Source organism: Anoplophora glabripennis, unplaced genomic scaffold (assembly GCF_000390285.2).
Source record: "Anoplophora glabripennis isolate ALB-LARVAE unplaced genomic scaffold, Agla_2.0 scaffold225, whole genome shotgun sequence".
Taxonomy (NCBI): domain Eukaryota; kingdom Metazoa; phylum Arthropoda; class Insecta; order Coleoptera; family Cerambycidae; genus Anoplophora; species Anoplophora glabripennis.
In genome coordinates this window covers 374,354-399,277 of record NW_019416658.1, presented here as the reverse complement: position 1 = coordinate 399,277, position 24,924 = coordinate 374,354, and the positions used below count along the sequence as shown (strand labels likewise).

At 33.2% G+C, this 24,924-nt stretch overlaps 1 protein-coding gene across 1 annotated transcript in view; it reads right to left on the bottom strand.

The window, feature by feature from the left end:
• LOC108908010 (homeobox protein PKNOX2-like) overlaps nucleotides 1–24,924 on the bottom strand; it is a 36,362-nt gene that overhangs the window by 4,666 nt on the left and 6,772 nt on the right. The window contains exons 2-3 of the mRNA XM_018711901.1: nucleotides 1,184–1,333; nucleotides 624–795 (exon numbers count right to left, since the gene is read on the bottom strand). Coding sequence (XP_018567417.1) covers nucleotides 624–795; nucleotides 1,184–1,323 — 312 coding nt within the window. The 5' untranslated portion in view covers nucleotides 1,324–1,333. The remainder of the gene's footprint in view (nucleotides 1–623; nucleotides 796–1,183; nucleotides 1,334–24,924) is intronic.

Genomic DNA, 24,924 nt, shown 5'->3' with positions numbered 1-24,924 from the left:
CTATAGTACAGAGCATGCCGTGACAGTCTTTTAAATTTAAATGCAACCGCACCTAATTATGGAACATGCGCAAAACACACGGAGTACGTCTCGCCCCCACTTTTTGGAAACAAGGTCATCCATTGAAACTATAGGTAATGATCAGTATAGGATAGAAGTATGTGGTTGTACACTAATTTTTATAAAAATAAAGTCATTTTCAGAAAAATATCATTTCCTGAAGCAACCTCCCTGATATATCTGCTACATTATGTCAATTATAATGAATCCATGGTAACATAATTTTTTATGTTAACTACCCGTATCCACGCCACTGCGCCACTGGATATAATGATTTGAACGTTTTTCTTAAGACACAGGTGATTCATATACAAGATTTTACATTTTAATCTTTGGCAGATTTAAAGATAATTGATAAAATCAGAAAACAATTAGAGCAGTTTTTAAACAATTTATTGATGTTTCATCAAGCTCATTATTTTTTTTTTCATTTCTGTTTAAGTTCATTTATCGAACTTTTCCGGATTAATTTAAACGCTTGCCTTTGAGTATATGCATTAGTAGTTCAAATAAGCTGTAGGCCTACGGAAAAGAATTTACTATAATTTGAAAATTTTACTTACCAACCCATCAATTTCCGGTTCATTTGCCAGAAAAGGCTTCCTATCCCGCTCCTGATGCTGCACAAACGCTTGAATGTCCAAATTAAAGGCATCGCTAGACTGTGGGTCTGAGGACTGAGTTGCCAATTCGCATCTTTCGAAAAGAAGAGCCAGAAGCGGAAAAAGTGGATGTCTAAAAGCAAAAATAAAAACATAAAATAGTTATTTTTTAGGCTGCATAGTATCGCTTTTGTATTTAAGAACGGGTGGAGAATTTTATTGCGAGCATCAACAAGCAAAATTGAAAAAACGATTGTGTATTGAACAATACTTTTTTGAAAACTTATGAAATATTGTTAAAATTGCTGAAAAAGAAGTACAAATTTTATCATTTACGATAAACTAATATGACGTTTGTAGTATTGATAAGATTTTAGTATACCATATGTTCTAGAACAAAAAGTCTTTTGTTGCAATTACGAAAAGTGATATTTTGACTCTTTGGAAACATTTAAAACGTCATTTTATGACAGTTTTCGAAAAAGCATTTTTTACTCCCTAAACGTATTTTGAGGCCCTACTTGTACACAGCCCTCTTGTCGGCCTCAAACTGGGCCTGGTCAGCTTCCGAGGGCGAATACGACGCCGGCAAGGGTTGCTGGACGCCTGCGTCTCCAACCGGTGGGACACTCAGCATCGCACTCTGTATACCACACTCCATATCATGTTACCTGAAACAAAAAAATAAAAAATTAAGTTTATTCAACCATAATCAGCCGGATCACGCTGGCATTGAAATAGCACCGGTGCTACGATTTAGCAATCGTTGTTGATCCAATAGATCTCCATGGGCGATGCACTTTTGTACGAAAAAAATAAAACTGCAGGCAAGTTCGGTATTAACATCTAGGTGCTCTAGATCTCTTCTAATTGTAACAGATGATGTTAATACCGAACTTGATTTAGATCTGACAAGTGTGACAAGGCATCGGGACCCCAGTAGGTCAAATGTACCGACGCGAAACCATCGATCTTGCCGAAGTGGTCGTTCTTTATCCAAAACCAATTAAAACAACCGTCAACAATCAACGTCCCGCAGTTAACCTAACATAATCGCGGGCCCGTTTCTAATTATGGAGCCACCCTCTTGGCAAAAACACAATTAGTGACGTTTAATAGTTTGGGGTGGTGATAAAGGAAGCCGCGCGCCGCTGTCGAATACAAATCCGATGGATACCGCCCCTCTAAAATTTAATTTAACCAATTTAATTCTCTGGCAATGTCCATTACATCGTTTTCCTAACGATATTATGATTGCCCGGGGGGTGGATCGCTATTTAAAAACGGCATTCCCGAGCCGGAACAGATAGTATACTCTATTGGACGTTTAATTAGGAACTATAATTCATTTCGGCCTTTTTTGGTTGTTTTTTTAAATTTTGCATACGTTTAATAGTAGCACCGTGGAAAATCACCAACGTCTTATCTCACTGCGAAGTACCACCCTCCTTTGTCCGTTTGTTTGGAAGACATCACTAGTAATATGTTTAGCACATAGTACAAAACAAATCAATACGAACATAACATAATGATAAACAATTTACTTCTTTAGAAACAAGTCGATGGTCGTTTGCATCCGTATAATACATGTTTTCTGTTGTTGAATTCGTTATGAATATGTTTATTTACTGCCGCATTATTAGTGAAGTAGTTTTGAATTTTATTTAAAACAAGAAATTTAAAAATACCGCCACACACCCACAGAACATTGAAAAATGTTCTCTTTCAATGTGGTCGATTTCTTCAAAGTCAAAATCTATTTATAAAAAAATTTGTTCTTTACTGATTTTTTACATTGTGGTATTTATTATCTAATAATTATGTAAATAACAGTCGACGCACGCATTGTTGTTAGTTTAATTTATTTATTTCGGCAACCGTTTTAAAATCAATTATGTTGTAAAACGCGTCTCTAAATAATAATTGTTGTGTGTTAGTACACAGTGTTTATTCGCTTTATTCCAATAATTTTGATTAGGTGGTAAACTTGAGGTTAATTACTACTTTACCTACAGGAGTACAGGACGACATAAATTTTATTATATTTAATTTCGCTGAATTTTTAATGTCTTTATTTTCTGTATCGAGTATAGTTTGTCACTAACGAAATTACGTCACAAACGAAGGTGGTATAGTCTTTCTGAAGTCGGTTGAATATGTAAAAAAACGCCTGGCAATATAATTTCATAGGCGTCTCTAAAAAAGTTTTCGGCTAAAGGTAAAAAATTATAAAAATTTGGATACAGGGTGTTTCAGGATTAAGTCGACAAACTTTAAGGAGATATTCCTCATAAAAAATAAGAAAAATATCAAGTATAATTTTTTTCCAGAGACGCTTCATTTTCGAAATATAGGGCGTTAAATTTTTTAAATAACTTCTAAATGAAGCTATTTAAGCCAAATTTGGCATGACACATCTTATAAAATACAATTTTTCCATAGAAGTAGAAGTCCCGCAAGCAACCAGTGGCGGAGTTATGGGGACTCAAACTAATGTCTGAGACGACTGAATGTCGTTGAAAATGTTTCCTTTGCTGGTAGTCTGCGATGAGGAAATCTTACTGCATATTCACGGCGAGCCGCCGTGGCATTTCCATCACAAAAACCATATACAAAGACCATATCAGCATATTCATTGTTCGAAAATATGGACGGCATTATTAAACTTATTTTTATTATTAGTTTGAACGCTTTATCTAATGGATAATTTATGCAACATTTCGCAAAATAACATTTAAAACGTCAAATTAACATTGCTTGACAGCAGCCTACTCGAAAATTTTTGTTGAGGTTCATTATAAAGTTTATCGACATAATCCCTTGCGAAAAATCAATTTTGCCATGAAACTATAAGAGTTAGGAAAAAAGTGAATGTGCACTTTTTGTCAATAACAAACTGTTCTATCTAAAAACAGCATCATTTTTTATTTTCAGTAGGGCCGTATTATTTTTTTTTATAATTTAATGAGTCTGAGTCCCCATAACTCCGCCACTGGTTGCTTGCGGGACTCTTATAAGAAGATGTGTCATGCCAAATTTGGCTTAAATAGCCTTCTTCATTTAGAAGTTATTTAAAAAATTCGAATTTCTTTAAAAATCTTTAACGCCCTATATTTCGAAAATGAAGCGTCTCTGGTAAAAAAAATATATTTGATTTTTGCTTATTTTTTATGAGGAATATGATTAAGTTTGTCGACTTAATCCTGAAACACCCTGTATAATGTGTAGAAAATTTCTATTATATGTTCATTTGGCCAACAACACATTTTAATTATTTATGTCCTCAAACAATTTTATTATATTGATGGTCAATTTCGTTTTGTTCCGATTCAAAAGGTCTCCGAAATGCCATGTTGTATTATTTCTCCCTTTCGCAATTGTAATATCAATGATTAATAGTAGGTGCCTATAGTAAATTAAAATTACATTAATCACACCAAATTCAGCATTGCTGCACTGCACTGCTGGGCAACTTGTCAACAGCTGAGATTTATTGCCCAGTGGCCTAATGCAGCTGTGTTTGTATTTCTTTTGCCCGCGCTCGCATTCTTCAACTGGGCGTATACATTTCTACCACCTGCACGTTTAGTTCGATCAGACCTGTATATGGGTATGGCTAAATAAATATGGGAACAAGTTTTTCAGATATTTCAATGCCGAATTGCTGCGTCAGCGACCAAACCTGGTACATACTGTCAACCTCTTGGTTCATCAATTGATCGAAAATACTTTTTTTATACTCAATTGCTAGAGACAAACTACTTATCGCGTAGCCGTTCCTTTATTATGCAAAGACAAAAGACGTTCGAAGATACGAAGGTTACCCACGGCTACTAGATCTGCTTATATGTCAATAAATAACAGATATAAATGACATATCGCATGGAAATCATCCTGAGAAAAGTTTGTCGGTAAACAGCTACAAAGGCTAACAATACTTTTAGATAAAGAGAGAAGGTAGGGTTTATAAATAAATTGGAATACATTACACAGCAAGTTCTATGTTTGTGATTAAGAGTATTTTTATATAAATATATACAATTCTTTATATGGGATATCAGTAACAAAAATAACATAAATCTGTATGACAGAAATTGATAAAACTATATTAAGAAATTTGAAGAACACATTTCGTTTTCATAGAAAAAAAATTTTTGTTTTCCAAAGCGTTGTTTTTTTTATACAAAGATGTACAAAATGGTGGTATAAAAAAATTAAACAGGAACAGAAACTGACACTATTTAGTGTTTTTCAGCTTTTTAACTACATCGCAAGATTAAAAAATATGAGATCCGTATTTTATCTTTTTGCAGTGTCCTATTTATCAAAATTAAAAAAATATTGTTTTAATTGGTATTTTTATATAAATTATTTTTAAATGTATGTTTTGCAAACGAAAAATCGTCGAATTTGCGACAAACCGCTCAACCTGGCAATGAATTTATAAAATCTTACAAGAGGCACTTAGATCTGAAGAATTACGCATTCACATTGCTGTTTGTTACATTTCTTGCTATTATTACCGTATTATAGTAGTTTCAGTAAATTTCCTCTTTATGAGGTACGCTTTCTTAGGTAAAAATATTTAAAAATACATGTTTTTTGAGAAAACATTTCTTCCATGTTCCTTGAGATTGAAGGAAAATATTCTCTGAGGTTGTAGGAAAGTAACTACCCCGTTAAGTCATTCTAAGTTAGGTAGGCCACCCTGTACAATGAATTGCTCTGTTTTCAAGCAAAGCTATCGCTCCCCTGGAATGCTCCATCAAACCCAACCGAATCGCCTCCAAATCTTCCTATTTAAATAACTCAGGACTCAGGCTTAATCTAGTAAACAAGGAGGGTGTCTTCTGACTGAAAAAGTGGAAGACGCTCGGGACAGCAAAGTCAACTAGGCAGTTTTTAGAGAGCCGTAGATCCAGTGGCCTAAATAACGTAATATACGGAAGGAAAAACAAACTATAGTACGATCGTATTCGATGCAAAGTAATAAATCATTGCCTGCCAAGGGAATCAGTGCAACACATTTTATAGGGGGTTTTGGAAATTGAATAATTTCTTTATGCATTATGGATTAACAGTTACCTAGCGATCATTTTTAAGTCGTCTATAGGACAAAGTGAGAACAAACCTTTTATTAAGAGCACGATAAATTGTTATATAGTTGAAAGGCCTTTCATGCTGATATCGAATCTGACTTTGACAGTGACATTGAACTTTATGACAAGGTCAGTGAAGGCTAGACTCTAACCAGTTAATGAGAATTTTTTTTTATAAGATGCATACGCATGCCTCGTGCTCGGAATGCTGTTTGCACAGAGTTATGTGCGACTCGCCATAGCCATACCTACTAAAACCTCATCTATCACCACCACTGGATGTATAGTACGATCGTATTCGATGCAAAGTAATAAATCATTGCCTGCCAAGGGAATCAGTGCAACACATTTTATAGGGGGTTTTGGAAATTGAATAATTTCTTTATGCATTATGGATTAACAGTTATATATTTATGAAGGACAAAATGAAAAACAAAGGCATCTCCTTCGCACATTGGGCGGCAGGACAACAATACATTTATTACTCCCTTCATTCTCCCTCATATGACTTGTGTCTTGTGTTTTTTGCGGCGGCGCGCGTGCCGGCCTGGCGTGGTCAGTTTCGTTTCGGTTGTATCGGTGCTGCGTGTTTCTCGCTCGCGATATTTGTGAGGTTATAACTGTTATAAGTGCAATTATATTTCTTTCGGGCTATATGTGTGTTTCGCGCTATTATTTGAGAATTTGTGAGTGAAATCATATTTCTTGTGCTCCGTAACAAAAGTGTTTTTAGTGTTTTATTTGTGTGCTGTGTGTGTGATTCGGGCTATTGTTTGTGAATCGTGAATGCTATTATAATTTCTGTGCTAGTGAAGTGAAGTTTTTTGTATTATTATTGCTCTGTTGTCGTTATATGGATAAATGGAGGCGGTGCCTGGATGTTCGCGAGCCGGATGTACTGCTGTGGGTACAAAAAAATCTATATTAAGTTACAGAGAAAAAACGATAATATTAAATGTCTATAACCCTTTAGAAAAGGATCATCCCATGAAACTGAAGACTGGTTTGGTGGAAATGTGTTCTAGATATACTGGAGTAAGCGAATTATCTGTTTTCAAAATTTTAAGAGAGAAGAAAAGTGAAGGAGACGTTAAGAAACCTAAAAAAGGGGGTGGAAAGAAGAAATTAATATTAAATGAAGATGAGAAAAATGCAGTTTGGCGTACAGTACATAAATCATAGAATTTATATTTTGTTTATAATTTGTTAACATTTCTTGTTTGATAGAAAAATAACTTATTTTGTTGAGATTGGTAGAGAATTGTTGTTAGTGTTTTCATTTGATAGAATCATATCATAGGATTTATATTTTGTTTTCATTCTGTAAATATTTATAGTATATCTGTTATACAAGGTTTTTGCTTTGAAACTTCGTTCTCCTTATAAAAAAAAAAGAATCGTAATGGGGTGCGATGAAGAGATCAGTTCAAGTCTCAAAAATCCCTTTATTCTCATAAACTATTTGTTTTAAATGTAATTTATTATAAATCCAATTCGTTATTTAAATTCCACATAAGTACTACATTTCACCTCTGTACGCGCCACTGTTTATTGTTCCCTGCTCTACGATCAAGCTCGCCAGGTTAGTATTTGACGTATAACCGACCACTTCGTACACTCGATGCACCTGGCCGACTACAGCTAGTACCAGAACACAGTGCGTATGCGGCGGTATTTCAGATTTTACATTCAATTTCATTTTAAATTTGAAACGGTTCATCTTACGCCTCCTAAAAATGATGACACGATTTTCCTTTGATAAAAGACCGACAATTTTTTGGCTCTACTTTGCATCGTATACGATCGTACTATAGATCGCCATGCCGCCGAGCGGCAAAATTAGGACAGGGTCGGACCAGGGCATTTGTTAGATTTTATATTCGAATGGATAGCGATGTTTCCTATTTTTCTATACAGGGTGTCCCGAAATTAATGCAACAAAATTTGGTTATAGATTCTTAAGACAAATTTGGGAGAACCGTATTTTTTATTTTTGCCAAGTGGCCCCCTCTTTCAGAGTTACAGCCCCCTGAAATCTCCCCCTATGTCTTCTTTATATCTCAGAACTCTGTTGTACGAAAATCACTAAATTTGGTACACAGGTGTTTTATGATATGTGGAATCCTAAAAAATTATTAGTTGGCTAGAAAGCCATTGAATTTAGAAACTTTTTTGTCTCTTGATATCTTATTCGTAAAACGCGTGTTTTGTGAGAAAAATGGCGAATCACGATATGCATTCGATAACATTTTGACATTTTTCTCGAAAACATTGCGTTTTTCGAAAAAAGTATCAAGAAATTTCTAAGCGGACTAATAATTTTTAAGAAATTTAAATATGTTAAATGCCCACGTAAAATTTTCTTAAGGGGATTCCCCGCCAAAAAACGCTGCACTATCAGATTCCACGTCATGAAACCCCTGTGTACCAAATTTACTGATTATCGTACAACAGGGTTTTGATTTATAAAAAAAATACTATTCTTAAGGGTGGATTTCAGGGGGCTGTAACTCCGAAAGAGGGGGCCACTTGGCAAAAATAAAAAATACCGGTCTTAAGAATCTGTGACCAAATTTTGTTGCATTAATTTCGGGACACCCTGTATATGTACAGGGTGTTACAAATTACTAGGTCAACAGTTAAGCACATATACTTTGGACTAAAATAATGGGACCTTTTCTTATGCCACTTTTCATTTCGGAGTCCCATTTTCAAAAAACAGGGTGTCAAAATTAAAATTTAAAAAATGATTTTTATTGATATAGTTGTTACGATGTCAATTGGAATCTGTAAATCTTAAAGCACAGGACCGTATGCACTTCTCCTGAAATTTCTTTCTATGCTTTGAGCATAATGTGTCTCGTAATTTATACTCGAATAGCAATTCGACGAGTCCGGTATTGGTAAGCTAGTCCGCCTGATGTAGAATTGACGGCGGCGCGCTGGTCATCAAAGCAAACCTCTCTATTGGTCCACTAGGTCGTAAATCATTTTTCTGTATGGTACACGGGTTCACTTAGCTTTGCCGTTTTGCCAGTGCAGTGCAGAGCATTGCTTGACGGGTTATGTTATTGGTATAATACGTATTATTATTTATTAGTTGATATTATTATTTGTTCATATCGTAACCAGTAAAGGGTAATAGTTATTAAAATAAATGTTATATGTAATTTAGCGTGGCTCTCTGGAGACTCTTTGAAGCGGAGGATAACGAAATAACTCGGGAAAATCCCCAAATAGTGGAACCGGTCGAAAGTATCGAAACAAACTCAGACTTTAAAAACAAAGATTTACGCGTAAAAAGTCAACGTATTATATTAAATATATATGAGTGTTTGAAAATTGAACAATGTGATAAAAAAGTTAGGAAACGGAAAAATACAAAATTAAAGAAAATTGACGATTTTACCAGATGTAATGCGGCGCACAATTTATAATATATATAAACAAAATAAAGTTCCTACTTTAAACATGATTCGAGATAAATTAAGCGATTATCCTGATTATAATTACGAGTATAAATCTTTAGATATTTTACGACATGTTTTATTACAATGCGATTTTAAACACAAAAAAATTTGACAATCGTATGACAATTATATGGTAATAAACTCGGAATATAGTACATCTAGACGAGACAGGGCTAAATTTTTCTGGACGTCTATGGATTCCGTAGAATTTATGAGTTAAATGTTTTTATGCAGTTCCAATTGTGATCGTAACAACTATAACTACGGTGATTGTAGAGATATTTATTTGAAATTTAGCACATATTTTGATCTTATGTCGGCACACTTTTTGTGTAATTTTGGTTTAAAATATCAAAGCGTGAACGGAAGGGACGGGGATTAGAGTACCCTTATTTTTTTTGAGTGCGCCTATGCTTTCCGTATATTTTTTTAGATAAAGCGGCGTTTTATTCAATTTTTTTCACTCTTAAGATTTTGATTTGGGGCTCGGTTTACGAAATATTGCAACTTCCTTGGATACGCGACATCAGTTTAGTCGACGTTAGACATTAATTTTTGGGATTTTACTGTACCAATACTAACTAAACAACAGTTAAAGAAATTCAATTTTTTTTTCAATTAGAAATTGAATTCATTTTTTTTTCTTAATTTTGGGAATCAACGAACAAATTGGTATTTGAGCGACATAACCTCAAAAAATATCATAAATACAAACAGGGCAAGACCCTTACCATGTTTATTTTATCCAAATCATAGATAAAGTGATTAAAATAAAACATTTACATGGTATGTACTGTATTTTACTCAAACTTATTTACTCTTCCTCTAAATTAAGCGTAAAAATATTAAGTTCGGGGCAGGACATAATGACGTCATTTTCTGCTAGCTAACAAAAATTAAGTAAAATTCATGCTCGAAGTCGAAGAATTGGCAGCCGGCGGATAAACAATACAGGGAAACGATATATACGGGGTAAATCTTAAATGTGCGTATATTTTAAGTAGCGGGACAGTTTATTGTACATATAATTAATAGATAGCTTTTCAGCAGAAAAATTAGGAATAGAAAGATTTAATTTAAGATAAATGTGCACGATTTTTTAACAGAAAACTTATTGGGGACCGCTGACTTCACTGTAGCATTTATGCATAACGTAGTTCAGCGATCCAGCGTTGCCGATATTTCACAAAATTCCTAAACTCTAACTTTTTATATGAACTAAAAAGAGAAACATTAAAAAAAGAAGAAACTTCTTAGACGTTAGTGAATAACAATTCGCTTTGATAGTTACGAATATGTTGAGATTAGGTGAAGGAAACAAAATTACTGTTCCAAACAAAATTACGTGGCTTGTAATCATTTATGAAGACTGTATTATTGTTTCAGAAACTTTTTGCTGTTCGCTTCCAGTAAACTTTCTAGTTAAAACATTGCTTTGAAATATTCTAGAATTACATAATAAAATGAATGGAACTTTGTTGAAATATATTGTAAAGTTTCTTGTTTGACGGGTTTAGTCTTCCATTTCATTTTTTGGAGGGACGTACCTAATTGCAAATCAATCTAGGTGGTGGAAAACTAATTTCCAACCGTGCGGGCGAAGATCCTCTCCAAGTAGACCGCCTCCATAAAATCATTGCGGGCCACACGGCAACCCTGAAATATTAAACAACCAATCCAGCCCGATTCGTCTCCTTCTACCCGCATTTCTTTAAAAATGGATCGCAATCCGTGCAAGGAACGTGTCGCGGCCCCTTTCTTCATTAATGTGTAACGTCCCCGGAGGGGTCGGGGGGCGGCGGTGTTGCAGAAAGGGGGGTGGGGGCGGAAAAAACAGGCGACGATCTCAGGACGGCCCGGGCAAATCTTAAATAAGAAAAACCCCGCCGCACACGCAGATAAAAAACAGCTGGCCCAAGCGATATTTGGTTAAAATTAATAAAAGAACATCGCCGGATCCCGGCCGCAGTCGATTTCCCTGCCGCAGCAGATCCCGCGCGATTTGCGACCGCTACAGGGCGGCCCAACTGAAATGCCGCGCGTCCACCCGTAAAAATTGACGAATGACGAAATTATTACATATATTTTTTTAATTATTTCATAACTTTATTTAAATAAAACAATTTGGAAATTACTGAATCATGTTAAAACCTATACTAATATTTTTTACAAATATTCTTATGTAACTCCAGTTTACGGACTTTTAGTTTGGGTTCCTTCTGTTTCCTTTCTATCTTCTTTGAGCCAACCGATATATTAATTTCCTCTATACTTATTTGAGCTTCTTGGTATCTTCATCTGCTTCTATTTCCAATACTGGTAACGCGACGACCAAATCTTCACGAAAGTGTAATGTGAACTGCCTAACTTGAGTAATTTGTATTGAAACTTGAAGATAATCTTTCTCCAGGCTTGTTCTTGGTAAATTTTTTTACCATTTGAAATTTTATTCTTACCTCGCTTGGGGTGCAATGTATATCTTCAGGTAAAACTTATTCGTTTAACATTTTGTACTTGGTTCACTTGGTTATAACCTCACTATTTTGACGTTTGTTTTTACAATGTAATTAAGTTAACTTTTTTGTTTTAGAGAGACGTTTGTCTCGACATGGCTCAAACTCGACTGACTGGAACTTTCTGGTAGTTCTTAAATAGAGTATGCAAAACAAATTACTATCAAAGACTTTTCTGGAAATATTCTGCAATGCCATATTATATGAAAATTTTTTATGGGTAGTAAACTATAGGTTTATACCAACATTGTCTTTAAATGCAAATTTATTATTCTAGAGTTCCAAAGTTTTTACTGAAATGCAACACTTCTGGTTACGAGTCTTTTTTGGTTGTTTTAATGTACCTTCACTTCTTAAAAACTAACACTTTTACGACTATTTTTCTAACATAAATACTGTCCTTTTGACTATTTTTATACAACTATATTTCCAGATTCCCTTCTTGTATCAAAAATTTTCATAATTATTTATGTGCTAGTCAGTAAAATTTGTTTTTTCTATCTTAGGTTTACTGCAGAATATCAATGCAACCTTTACTGCCAAGGTGTACTGAAAATCCAATTTAATCTTTCTGACATGAAAATTGTGATTAAAACATGCTGTGTTAAGAAATTTTGATAATAGACCTTTTTAGTAGTGACGTCACATACGCCCAATAATAGGCAAACCCATAGTACACATTGTCATGAAAAATTTCTCATATTTTTACTAGATCGATTTTCGACCTTATGTATTTTGGACATGCCATGGACGATATTTTGGCAATATTAGAAATATTTAAGAAGTTTCAAACCCCAAATGACTAAAAGAATTACAGAAATTATAGAATTTATGTACATATTTAAATTTTTAATAAATTAAAATTATATTAATGTTACTGAGCATGCGCATTAAAGATAACTTCATGTAAACGAAGTAGCCTCGCAAGAAGATATCATTCGAGAAAAGTTTGGTTATGGTTGAGTACGTCTATAAAAACCACTTGAAGAAATAAACACTCGATAAACACACTGATACAGCACAGCACCAAGAAAAACAATAAAAATACTTACTAGAAGTAGAAAATGCCAAGATTAAACAAAAGAAGAGAAAATACGATAATGATGACGGCGATGACATATCAACAAGATCTCACCTGCGTATAAGGCTATTCTTTCCGAGCATGCGCGTTAAGAATACTCTGTGCTCTATGTTAAGCAATGGAGCTTCTATGCTGCCCTTCGCTTCCGAATAAGCGTATACAATTAAGTAATATCCTTTTTTATTTACAAAAATAAATAATTTTTGTACTTGTCCCTAGCTGTCAAACTTTTACTTTGAACTTTTATTTAAAGCAAACTTTCTTATTATAGGCCAGTCATTATAGCTTTTTTTAGAGAAAAAAATACTATTAGAAGTTTCTCTGCGGAATATTGTTCCGAATCGTGTTATAAACAAAATATCAAAAAATCAACTCGAGACTAGTTGGGAAACTTTGTTAAAACAATGGTCAAAATTATGGAAAAGTGTTTTTTTGACTCGCGTAAAAAAGCTGTTATTCATAGAGAAAAAGGTAGGTATTAAATAAATCTGTAAAATAAGACAAGTCCGATTAAATTCCGATAATTTGTTTATGTGCAAGAGCTCAAAAATGGTCGAAAATGTCCGCTTTTTTCAATTGCTAATAATTAATCCAATTTCCATCGCAGACTCTTGTAATTCAGGATGTTTGAGTGCTTTTTGCACTCTTAATAAGTGGTAAAAACTTCAGCCCAAAAGCTTCATTAGCTTGGCGTTGGCGGAATTTACTATCTAAGAAGATGCTATTTTCAATTCATTTTTCCCAAGCTCACAGGCGTTGTAGGGTTTCAATCATTAGTTGTTTTTGTACCTAAATAGTTGTATTGACATATGCATTTACTGAGAATTTAGTTTTTCAAATTTAATTTGTTTAAAAATGGCTGAAAAAATGTTAATATTTATTAAATTGTTAAGAGCGCATGTTCCGCCTCGCTCTCCCCACTCGTTCGCTAGACCAAGTAATAGAACGCATCGCCGCTATCTTCTTTTTCGCAATTAAATAGTTGAATTCACCTTAATGTTAATGTATGAGATGAAAATATAGCTCTTAATGTATACTCTTTCCAAATTTCGGCTCTTAATATTAATAATTAAGGTCACTGCGATTAAATAAAAAAAAAAAATTACCTCGGCTTCTAATCAACTTACAACAACGATTTTTTTTTTAATTCGAAGAAAACTAAAGTATAGAGGTTATTATTTTATTTTATAATAATTACCTATCTTAACAATTAACAGTTTATTTAATACCTACCTTTTTTGTATAAACCTCTTTTCGCTATGAATAATAGTTTTTTTACGCGAGTTAAAAAACCACTTTTCCATAAATTTGACCATTGTTTAAATAAAGTTTCCCAACTAGTCTCGAGTTGATTTTTTGATATTTTATTTACAACACATTTCCGAACAATATTCCGCAGAAAAACTTCTAATATTATTTTTTTCCCGAAACAGGCTGTTCCATGTCTATAATGACTGGACTATTATTTTATTTTGCAGGTGCATGTATTATTTTAGCTTATTAAGTGCATGTGTGTTTTTCATTAGATTTAACTTTATATATATTAAATCATGAAATTTTGGTTTGTCATTTCTGGTTTTATTATAGGTGTACGTATTACCCTACCCCTACAATATGAAATATATTTAGTAATAAAAATGTCATATTTGCATGTAAAACAAAATATTTTTAGTTATACTGATCTATTCTTAACATAATGGGTGCCAGATAGAACACATCAATTACATCAAATGAAAATTGCATTCTATTTTCGATGATTTGGTAGTAAACAGTACCAGACACTAAAATAAAGTTGTACGAAATTCTACTACTACTGGTCCATTACTAGGATATTTACAAAAGTAACTGATTTTTCGCTTTCCGAACGTTAATGGTATATGATTTTTCGTTAGTTATAAAAAATGTCTGAGAATAGGCCTGAATAAGATTGGAGCCATGGGAAAAAGCACTGCCAGGTATTTAAAATCGCCAAAACTACGAATTATATACCGGGCATTGTTTCCGACGATGCTCCGCAACAATTCTTGTTGGTGGTGGTGGTCAAAATGTCACAGCAGTTGCCGACGTGAAATGAGGCATGATAAACTTGATGTAGCTATTAAAACTGCAAACACAATTCAGCAAACTTTCGTAAGTACCAAAAATATGTTTTAGTTAACTGAAACAAAAAAACTTTTTCACACTACTGTTACCAATTTGATTTTTTTTTAGATTTTGGAACTCAAATTAATCAAGTACCATCATTTTCTTTGAAAAATTGTAATTTGAGGTTTTCAATATCGCAGTGGATCAAGATTGTTCTGGACGTGAAGATGACCTCTCAAGGCCTTATCTCGTTCTGAAGCTTCAATTATGTGGCGCAGGAATTATTTTTCCATGGATTTACCCAAGTATCGATGCTGACGAAGCAACTGAATCGAAAACTTCAACCACTCTCGAAGACATTCTTTTTGAATCTTGAATTTTATTCTCGATATTGTTACGGCGCAAAGCAAAGTATTTTTGATATAATGTGAAATCGAAAACAATTGTGCTCTTGTTATGTATCTTGCTATTAGAAATTTTAATTTTAAAATTCACGTAAGAAGCAATTTTGATAGAAAACAGGTTTTTAATTAAAAATTGTAAATTTTTTATTGATTCGTAAAGGATACAATATACAATATAGGGTTATACAGGGTCGGAAAGTACCGATGGTCCATCTGCCGTTACGTGAGTGTGATAAAGTAAGTCATAGAAATCAGTGCGATAGAGAAAGATGGCTATAATAAAGGCGTCTAATAGTCACCGCCTATTTCGCCCTTCCACAAATAAGAAGTGGATCTTATTCGGTACTTTCCGAACCTTTATACGGAATAGCATATCGGGTATCGGCCTCCATGGCTTTGATAGCACATACGCACTTTTGTCGTTGATATAGCCATCAATTTACATATTCTATCATTTCTTTCTTGAAAATATAAGTATTCAGTATTAACCTTCATAAAGCACATCGCTGTAAAATGTTAATTGCGTCCTCTCTTTTTTTTTAAATAAAAAAGTTCTCAGCACCGGAAAGTCACAGAAAAACATTTTTTTTTAATTCGTGAAAAATTGTTTTCCATAAAAGTTGTCAAAAGTAAAAATTGAAATAGTTATTTTCAAAAAAAGGTGAAATTTTTTCAGTCATTCTTTGATCCTTAAAATAAAATCGTCAAAATTTTTTAATAGCATGGTAATACAACTCTACAAAGAAAATAAACCGAAAAATAATTAATAGTTTTAAATTTTTCAAAATGTACTTTTTTGGCTTGCCGCGAGCTATGCTTGCAGTAAATAGGAAGTATGGGAACGTAAATGTAAACGAGTTATAGAAGAAGAGAAAAGAGAAGATTTTTAACGGTTTTTTAATTTAATTTAAAAAAGTTGTACCTAATAAAAAAATAATACGAATTTATGAAATGTTTTATTATTTCTAATTAGTATTGCTAATGTAGTAAAAAAAAATGTTGGATATTTTGTGCTGTATTGACTTTTATACTGTTATGACTTCCTGCAATAGATATTTTGAAAGCGTTCAGAGCCGTACTCAGGAAAAATTTCAAATGATAGCTAAACACGTTTTTAAGCGATTACAATAGTAATGTCATCTAATTCAGAATTAAAGATGACTAGATTTTGTCATAAAAAAAATTAACCTGATGATGGCCCCTCGAAGACGAACCGTCGGACTGCAAAAATGTTGACGCCATTGGATAGAGCAAAAAAAGTGGCATTGTAAATATGCAATTTATTTTAAAATTCGTAAAACGATTTTGCAAAATTTTCTAATTTAAGGCACCCCGTATCTCTTACCGTTTCCTATATCCTAATGCTATCCCATCCTTATCTTGGACACACTGTATTTCGAAAAGTAACAAAGCAATCGATATGTAAAAAGTCAGTCGATAGATATTTTTAAAACCTATAACTTCCTCATTTAAAATTTTTCAATCAGTGCTATATTTTTTAATTGTTTTAGAAAAACCGTTTTTTGCAAATTTGTTAATTTTCTTGGTCATGTTCGCCACTTTGGATCGAGTTTAAAAAAGAAGAAACTCAATTTAAAATTTAATTTCCTATACGGTCATTTTTTTTTTCAGGTAATAATTTCTGCAAATTTAACATTTAACACAGAATTCTTGGACTATGACTGACGTTTACTACACCAAATTTCAAAACAATTTGTCAAACCGTTCTTAAAATATCAAGAAAATACTATTTTTTATTGAACTTGAACACTGCATCTTTGGAAAAGTTTTATTTGACCAATTATTTTGTTTTAGCGGGAAAAAGTTTCGGTTACATTTTTTAGACCTAATTATGACTCACCTACTATCGAAATAACTGAAATAGTCCCCTGAGTTTGGAAACCGATATTAAGAAAACGTAGGGCAAAAAAATTTGAAATTTGAACCATATTGTATAGCCTCACTATTACTAAAATTTCAGTTAGTTTCGTTATGCCATTTCTTTGTTATTAATGAATATGTTGAAAAAACCACGGTTTTCTGCCTACAAAATAAAAAAAGAAGAGCTTTTAGGACAAATGACCTTCACAGTACTAAAGACAACAGTTCGACTTATCGTCAGTAAAAATTCGGAATTTTTTTATCAATTAACAAAAAAATTAGGAGTTAAACTGAGAGGTATCAATTTTGTAGTCAGAAAACCGTGATTTTTTCAATATTTTCATTAATAACTAAAAAATGGGATAACGAAACTAACTGAAATTTTAGCACACAATAGAGTAATAGTGAGGCTATATATGGTCCAAATTTCAAATTTTTTTACCCCTACGTTTTCTTAATATCGGTTTCCAAACTCAGAGGTCTATTTCATATATTTCGATAGTACCTAGTACAGTGATGTTTTTTTTGTTTTTTTGTATTTGTCTGCTTTTTTCATTGCGAGATTTTTAGCGCAAGGATTTTTTTCATTAATGTTTTAACTTTTTCACAGTTGGCAAAATACTCAATAACTATGGGGAAAAAAAGTTCAATTAATTTAACGTAATATCAAAATTTTCAAGCCACCTTGAGTAAAAATACGTTTGGATTTCTTCTCCAAAAGTATTTCCCAAATTTTTGTACCAAAACATGAGTGTAAACAACCTATTTTAGCGACTTTGGCTCGCCCTGTACGCCGCGCCGTACATAAGGAACCGTCGACTCCAGCAATATGTTTAATTCATTTCAGTACGAGCGGAGGGAAACACAATTATTGTACTCTTGAATCTCTCCCCGGGTGACACTTGTTCATAATGACTCCTGGTGCCGTCCTCTTCCTCGTCCTGCACTCTCCGCTAGCACCGTCCTTCTCTCACGTCGCGCTACGTCTCGCTCGGACGCGCCAAGTTCCGGTTTAGACGATCCTCCGTCTCCCTCTGCCCGGAAATCGCCCTCCAGACGGGAAAACTGCATACGGGGACTTTCCGATGCACGCCAGACGACGTCGGGTATCTCTGGTAGGGGCCTTCCACGTGGACGGCTTCGTCTTGGCTTGGTGGAAGTTTGGAAAATGGGCATGTGGCGTTTACGTGGTTTTTGCGACACGCGTTGGAGGCTCTGCTGCGTTTTCTGGGAAAATCGCTTCCAGGAGCATTTACCGTCGCCCGTATTCCTATGAAAGGCGTCAATAGGAGTTACGCTTAAGCTAAGGATGTTACGATTTATAAGCGTACAAACCATTTACAAACAGAAAAGTTTAAAATATTTTTTGATATACCGGATTGCTGCTATGAATGGAAACAGTATATTAAGTATCTCCTAAAGTAAGATAGGTATGGAAAAATCATAAGACACAAACGTTTTAGGATTTTTTAAATCTATAACAATAAAGAAAAATTAAGTATACATCAGGATCAGTTAAAAAGTCATGATGAAACAAAGTTGCATATATCAATTTTTCTCGAAATTCTAAACAAAATTCATATAGCACATCATGTACCTAAACTTAACCGTTTTCGAGATATCGAACTTTGAAAATCATTCTTATAAATTATACAAAAATATGTTAGTCCATTAAGTTTATAGTCCATCAAGTTACCTTTGAAAGTTTCTAACGAGCGTTCAAATAAAAACGTGGTCAAGTTGGTTCTGAAAATTTGGACGTAGGGCGTAGCGTATAGCAAATGAACTTAAACGTCATCTGTCAAAGCGCTATATCGCCGCTATCAATTTGAATATTTTCGTTTTAAAAAGCGTTTAAAATGGTGTTTTCTCAAGAACAAAAAGTGTTTATCATAGAGTCCTACTTTAGAAATGGACGCAAGATTGATGGAATATGGAAGTATTCTATTGAGGAATGTTTCATAGAATTTCAAAATCAATTTCCCGGCGTTGTTGAGTACAAAATTTTTCAAAGTGCAGTTCAGCGTTGTGTTAATGTTTTTCGTGAAACGGGCAGTGTAACAAGAAAAGAAGGAAGCGGCCGACCTAAAAAGCGGACTGAAGAATTAAAAGAAAATGTCCAGCAAATAATGGAAAATGCGCCAAGAACTTCTGTACGTGTTTTATCACAAATGGTGGGAGTATCAGTCGGTACCTGCCACATGGTGTTAAAAAAAGATTTGCGTTTGTTCTCCTATCGTTTAACTTGTCAGCAAGAACTTCATGAAGTTGATTTTCCGCGACGGGCTGTATTTTGTGAATGGTTTTTAAACAACTACGGTGAACTTCATAATATCACCTTTTTTTTCTGATGAAGCCTGGTTTCATTTAAGTGGTTACGTAAACTCACAGAATATGAGAATGTGGTCTTCTGAAAAACCAGATAACTTTTTTGTCGAGGGCCCTCTACACGCTCAAAAAATTGGAGTTTGATGTGCTCTCAATCGAAGGAGGACTTATGGACCTATTTTTTTTAATGGTACTCTTACTGCGCAAAGGTATAGAGAAGAAATTATCGCTCCTTTTGTTAACCAGCTGGAAGAAAACGAAATTACAAACTTTTACTTTCAACAAGATGGCGCAAGGGCACATACGGCAGGCGAGACGATGAATATGTTGAGGGAAATTTTCCAAAATCGACTAATAAGTCTCAATGCTGAACATGAATTTCCACCGAGGTCATGTGATATTACGCCGTGTGATTTCTTTTTGTGGCCTTACCTTGAAAACACTATTTTTGAACTGCCTATTCCTGATTTAAACCATCTGCAGGTCCGACTTATAGACAAGATTCGTGAAATTAACAATACCCCGAGCATCTTAGAAAATGTCTTTAATTCTTTGAGGAACAGGTGTGAAAAGTACTTGGAACAAGGAGGGGGACACTTTCAGCAGCTGCTTTAATTTATTGTTATAACAAGGAGGGGGATACTTTCCGCAGCTTCTTTAATTGTTTGTTATTGTTATCACGATTATTCTTTAAAATAAAGTTATATAGTAATTAACGTTATTGAAACTGACAGCTGCTATACAGCTCGTTGAGAAATGAGGTTAAGTTGGTCGCTATAAGCTACTCCCTACGTCCAATGTGTCAGAGCCAACTTCGACCACGTTTTTATTTGAACGCTCGTTATAACAATGCCGCGTCGTTCTTTTGTCTAAGTGTTTATCAACACATGTCAAAAATACATTTAGTGTGAACACTTTTTTAGCAAAAATGGCACGTTCAAGTGAAACCGAGCGTATTGAAGTTTTAATGATCATAGGTTACGGTGATGAAGAGGAAGTTGTGATGAAATAGTGGATATTTTTCATGAATTGCATCTCTATCGGGAACGTATTTCTAAATCGACCGTTTCAAAAACATTGCAGCGTTTTTATGAAACTGGAGGTGTTACAGATCGACGAAAAAGTGGAAGACCAGTAAGTGTTACACATGAAGAAAATTCTTTGAATGTTATGTTGAATGTGTTAGAAAATCCAGTAAATTCGACACAACACCTCTGTTTTAAATCATAACATTCCATTCAAAAAATTTGCAAACGGGAAAAATTACATCCATATAAAGTTCATTTCTTACAAGAATTGAGTGAAGGTGATTATGATTTTTCCTGATAAATGGATTAGACGCGGGGTAATTGAATGGCCATGTAGTGTACAAAAGTAATCCGCAAAATATCGAAGAGTTGCAGGAAAGGATAATGCATATTTCCTCTATTCCTCCCAACACCTTTCTAGATTCACTACAAAATTTTGTTCAGCGAATTTATTACTGTCAGGACGTACTTAAATGATGAATATTTTACCTTATAAAATAGAATTCCAAAAAAAATATTTATTGTTATTAAAACTTGTTTTCTCTCTTTTTTTATTCTGGCATAAGTATTGTTTTCAAGTTTAAAATATCCACGACATTCATTAAAAAATACATATTTTCGTTTCATGCTTTTTTATCAACCCTGAACTTTTATGCTTTTTTATTTTGTGTAAAAAACTAATAATAAAATTAAATCATATCCATATCTTCCATCTTGTGTTATTTTCAAAATATCCGTAATTTGAGGCTCTTTTTCTTTTATTTTAGAGTAATAAAAAGTTACATTCAAAGTTCGATACCTATGTCGAAAACGGTTAAGTTTAGGTGCCTACATGATGTGATATATGAATATTGTTTAGAATTTCGAGAAAAATTGAAATAGGTATGGAATAATATACATGGTGTTCCATTATGTTCTGTATACTTAAATTTTCTTTATTGTAATAGATTTTAAAAACCCTAAAATGTTTGTGTCTTATAATTTTTCGATACCTATTTTACTTTGGGAGATAATCGACCTATACACAGTTTCAAAGTAAAAATATACTGAGTGTACCATTTAAAATAACCAAGTTGTGTTGTTTAAAGTTGTGAAAAACATCCAGTTTTCTGAACACCCTACAATACTAAGTGACGACCAATATAATAATTTATAACCTCAAGGACCTAAAATACAGGCGACACTAATTGTAACAAGATTTCGCAGCGTTGCCAACTTAACATATCTAGTTACTTACCAAAGTCAGTTTAATATCAAAGTGGTGTCGCGGGAAAATTTAAAATACTTTGTAGGTAGTTCTCATTAAATAAAATAATACTAAAGTAGTAATATGAATGCATAATTACACCCAATAATAATAAATTAAATTAATTTATTAAAATTAAAATTTTTTGGTACTTTTTCTTGTTTTTTTATGCAAATGTAACGTAAAATTAATTGTATATCACGATCTTATATTTTCCACAAATACTAATTTTAAAATCACAAAATGTCATGTACTAAAATATTAACTTTTACCAAGTTATAATAGTATTATATTGTTTAGTTTATTTTGCTAAATAGGTTTATTAAAGGTAAGTGAATTGGTGCAATAAGTATTAAAGACTAAAAACGTTGACTGAAATATTGAGCGAATATTTCAATCAACACCAAAATATTTTTTTTAGGTTAGAAAGAATACACAAGGTATATTTATTTTACAGTGGCAATATTCCTTAATAATTATCTTAATATATACCTAAAAATGTTAATGTGCTAAGGTAAAACAACAATTCTGCGATATCAGGAATTAAAAGGTCGATGCTGAAAAAATGAGAGGGCAGTGCAGATGAATAGATCAGAAGGATCAGTAGTTGCAGTTTGACAATGATTTCACATTTCACAATCACAACAATCAACAATCAACCCCTGGCTGATAACACCGCTGCATTTTTTTTTTTAGGAAAAGTGTAATATTAAATGCAAATTAAAAGACTTATAATATATTCATTTACAGAAATTTTAGACTTATTGCTATACAAAATGTTTACTAATGAATTTTTCTGATGGTAATAGAAAAGCCAATGTATGTAAACAAAAGCAATAACATTTGGTAAAAATTATACAAAATATAAATCAATATGCTCAAGACGTAGTGTAGATGCGGAAATTAAAAAAAATATATATAAACAATATTTATGTTTGTCTTACATTCAAAATACATAGTAAAATGTGGAAACAAAAAAAACTATTCTTTTAATGATAAAAAATGTATGATATTAAGTCGGAGACGCTTTCATTATAATCAATGTAGCTATAAAAAAAACAAAACAAATAAAAATGTGAACGAATGGCACTTCCCTTAAAAGTTTTCTATAATCCATAAACTATTAAAAAATAAACAAACGAACCTTATTTAAAGTGAGGTTATTTTACCTCCACCAGAAACTCGTGAAACTCAATTGATACCAACTAAATTTAAACAATAAAATTTGGTAAGCAACTAAATTCTAGTTCGATTTATATTGGCAACATTGCGAAATCTTGTTACAATTAGCGTCGTCTCTAAAATACACCCAAAGCTGTTTCCTTAAAATTATTTTTTTATTGCTAATATTAAATTTCTACACTGAGCTAAAATTGAAATATCTCACAAATAAGATGTCCTAGGTATGCACAACCTTTAATAAAGTTCACCTATTTTTTTATGGTGCTTTCAAAAATTCAGTAAAATACAGGGTGTTCCATTTAAAAATACATAACTTCGATATGGTACGCTTTTCCTGGACACCTTGTATATTTCAAGATATTTTTAAAATGTAGCCGTAATCAACCTACACATACCCACCTAAACAGGTTTCTATAGCATTTGCCGTTTGGTCCCTATCCACCGAGGCGTTACTGGTGGCTCATCACCCTGTATACTATCGTTGACTTTCACTCCTTGAATTTAATTTATATTATTTAATTTCATTCTATTGGTCTGTTGTTTATTATCTTTTTAAATTGCAAAACGATTTTTTATATTTTTAATTGTATTTGAAGAACAATTTGGAATTTTTGAACCATCAATCAAGACCCTATTTTCCCTAACCTCTAGATAAAATTCACTTCTACAAATCTCCAGTTTAGGTATTTAGGTTCTCCTATTTTACAAAGTTGGTAGGACGGTTATAATGATGTAATACGGATTGCCTAAATTCTTTTGTTTGAAACTTCAAATCCCAGTCTGATCTTTGGCAGCTGACTGGGAAATGGTTTTGTCGAGGTTTTTCTTGTGCCATTCAATTCAATTTATATCGGAAAATATGGTTGAAAAATGTGTAGATGCTGTGTATACCAGTTTTTCTAAAGCTAAATTCATCATCCTACTTTTTTTCTAAACTGGAAAACAACGGTATGCACGGCAATCTCCGAAGATGGATAAAATCATATGTATGCAATAGGACACAATATGCAAGAGCAAATGATTCTGTTTCAAATTATATCAAAATTACATCAGGTATACTGCAAGGGTCTCACTTGAGCCCTATATTCTTCTCAATATTTATCGATGATTTTAGCACCTGTTTTTATCATTCACATTTTATCTTTTATGCTGATAATTTGAAGGTATCCAAATCTATATCATCCCTTAATGATAGTAAAAATTTGCAAGTAGGTCTAAACCTCTTCTCCGAGTCGTTACAATTGTTTATCTCCAAATATTTGCTATTACAAAACACAATACGTAAAACTATTTTTATTAGTTTGTAACTAAATTGTAACTATTCAACATTCTGCAATTGTAATGTTTGCAAGCACTATATATGCATACTCGTAAATTTGTAACGTATTCAACAAAAAATTTGATTTATCTGTCAAATCTGACATTTCAATGAAACTCATATATATTTTATTTTATTATCATTTTTAACAAATCGCAGGGCAATTACCAACTAAATAATGTGCTCCTTAATGTTTAATATTCACTTAATATCTTAATTCCAGTGAGATACGCCACTGGAATTCGAATTTTCGGGACGTTTCGTGCCCCGCCGCTAATTTTTTTATTTGTCTCAACGTATTCCACAGGCACCGGAAAAATAAATATTTCCCAAAAAAGCCTCCCTCTTCGATAGACCGAAAATTTCCAAGAAAAAAAAAACAAATTTTCTTCTCACGTTCTGGGATCGGAAGGTAAGACCGTGAATCGTATATTTTGTTGCAAATTCCGCAACCGTCACACTTTACCATATTCAAATTATAGCTAAACAGCCATAGACATTTTAGACATGTACGAGATGTGCTGGTGCAAAGAAAACTGGCACGGTACGAGCATGGGCGGCGCAGCAGGAAACAAAAGCGGGCATTTTGCTGTAAAAATATATTGCCTAGTCTCTTCCGAGACCTCC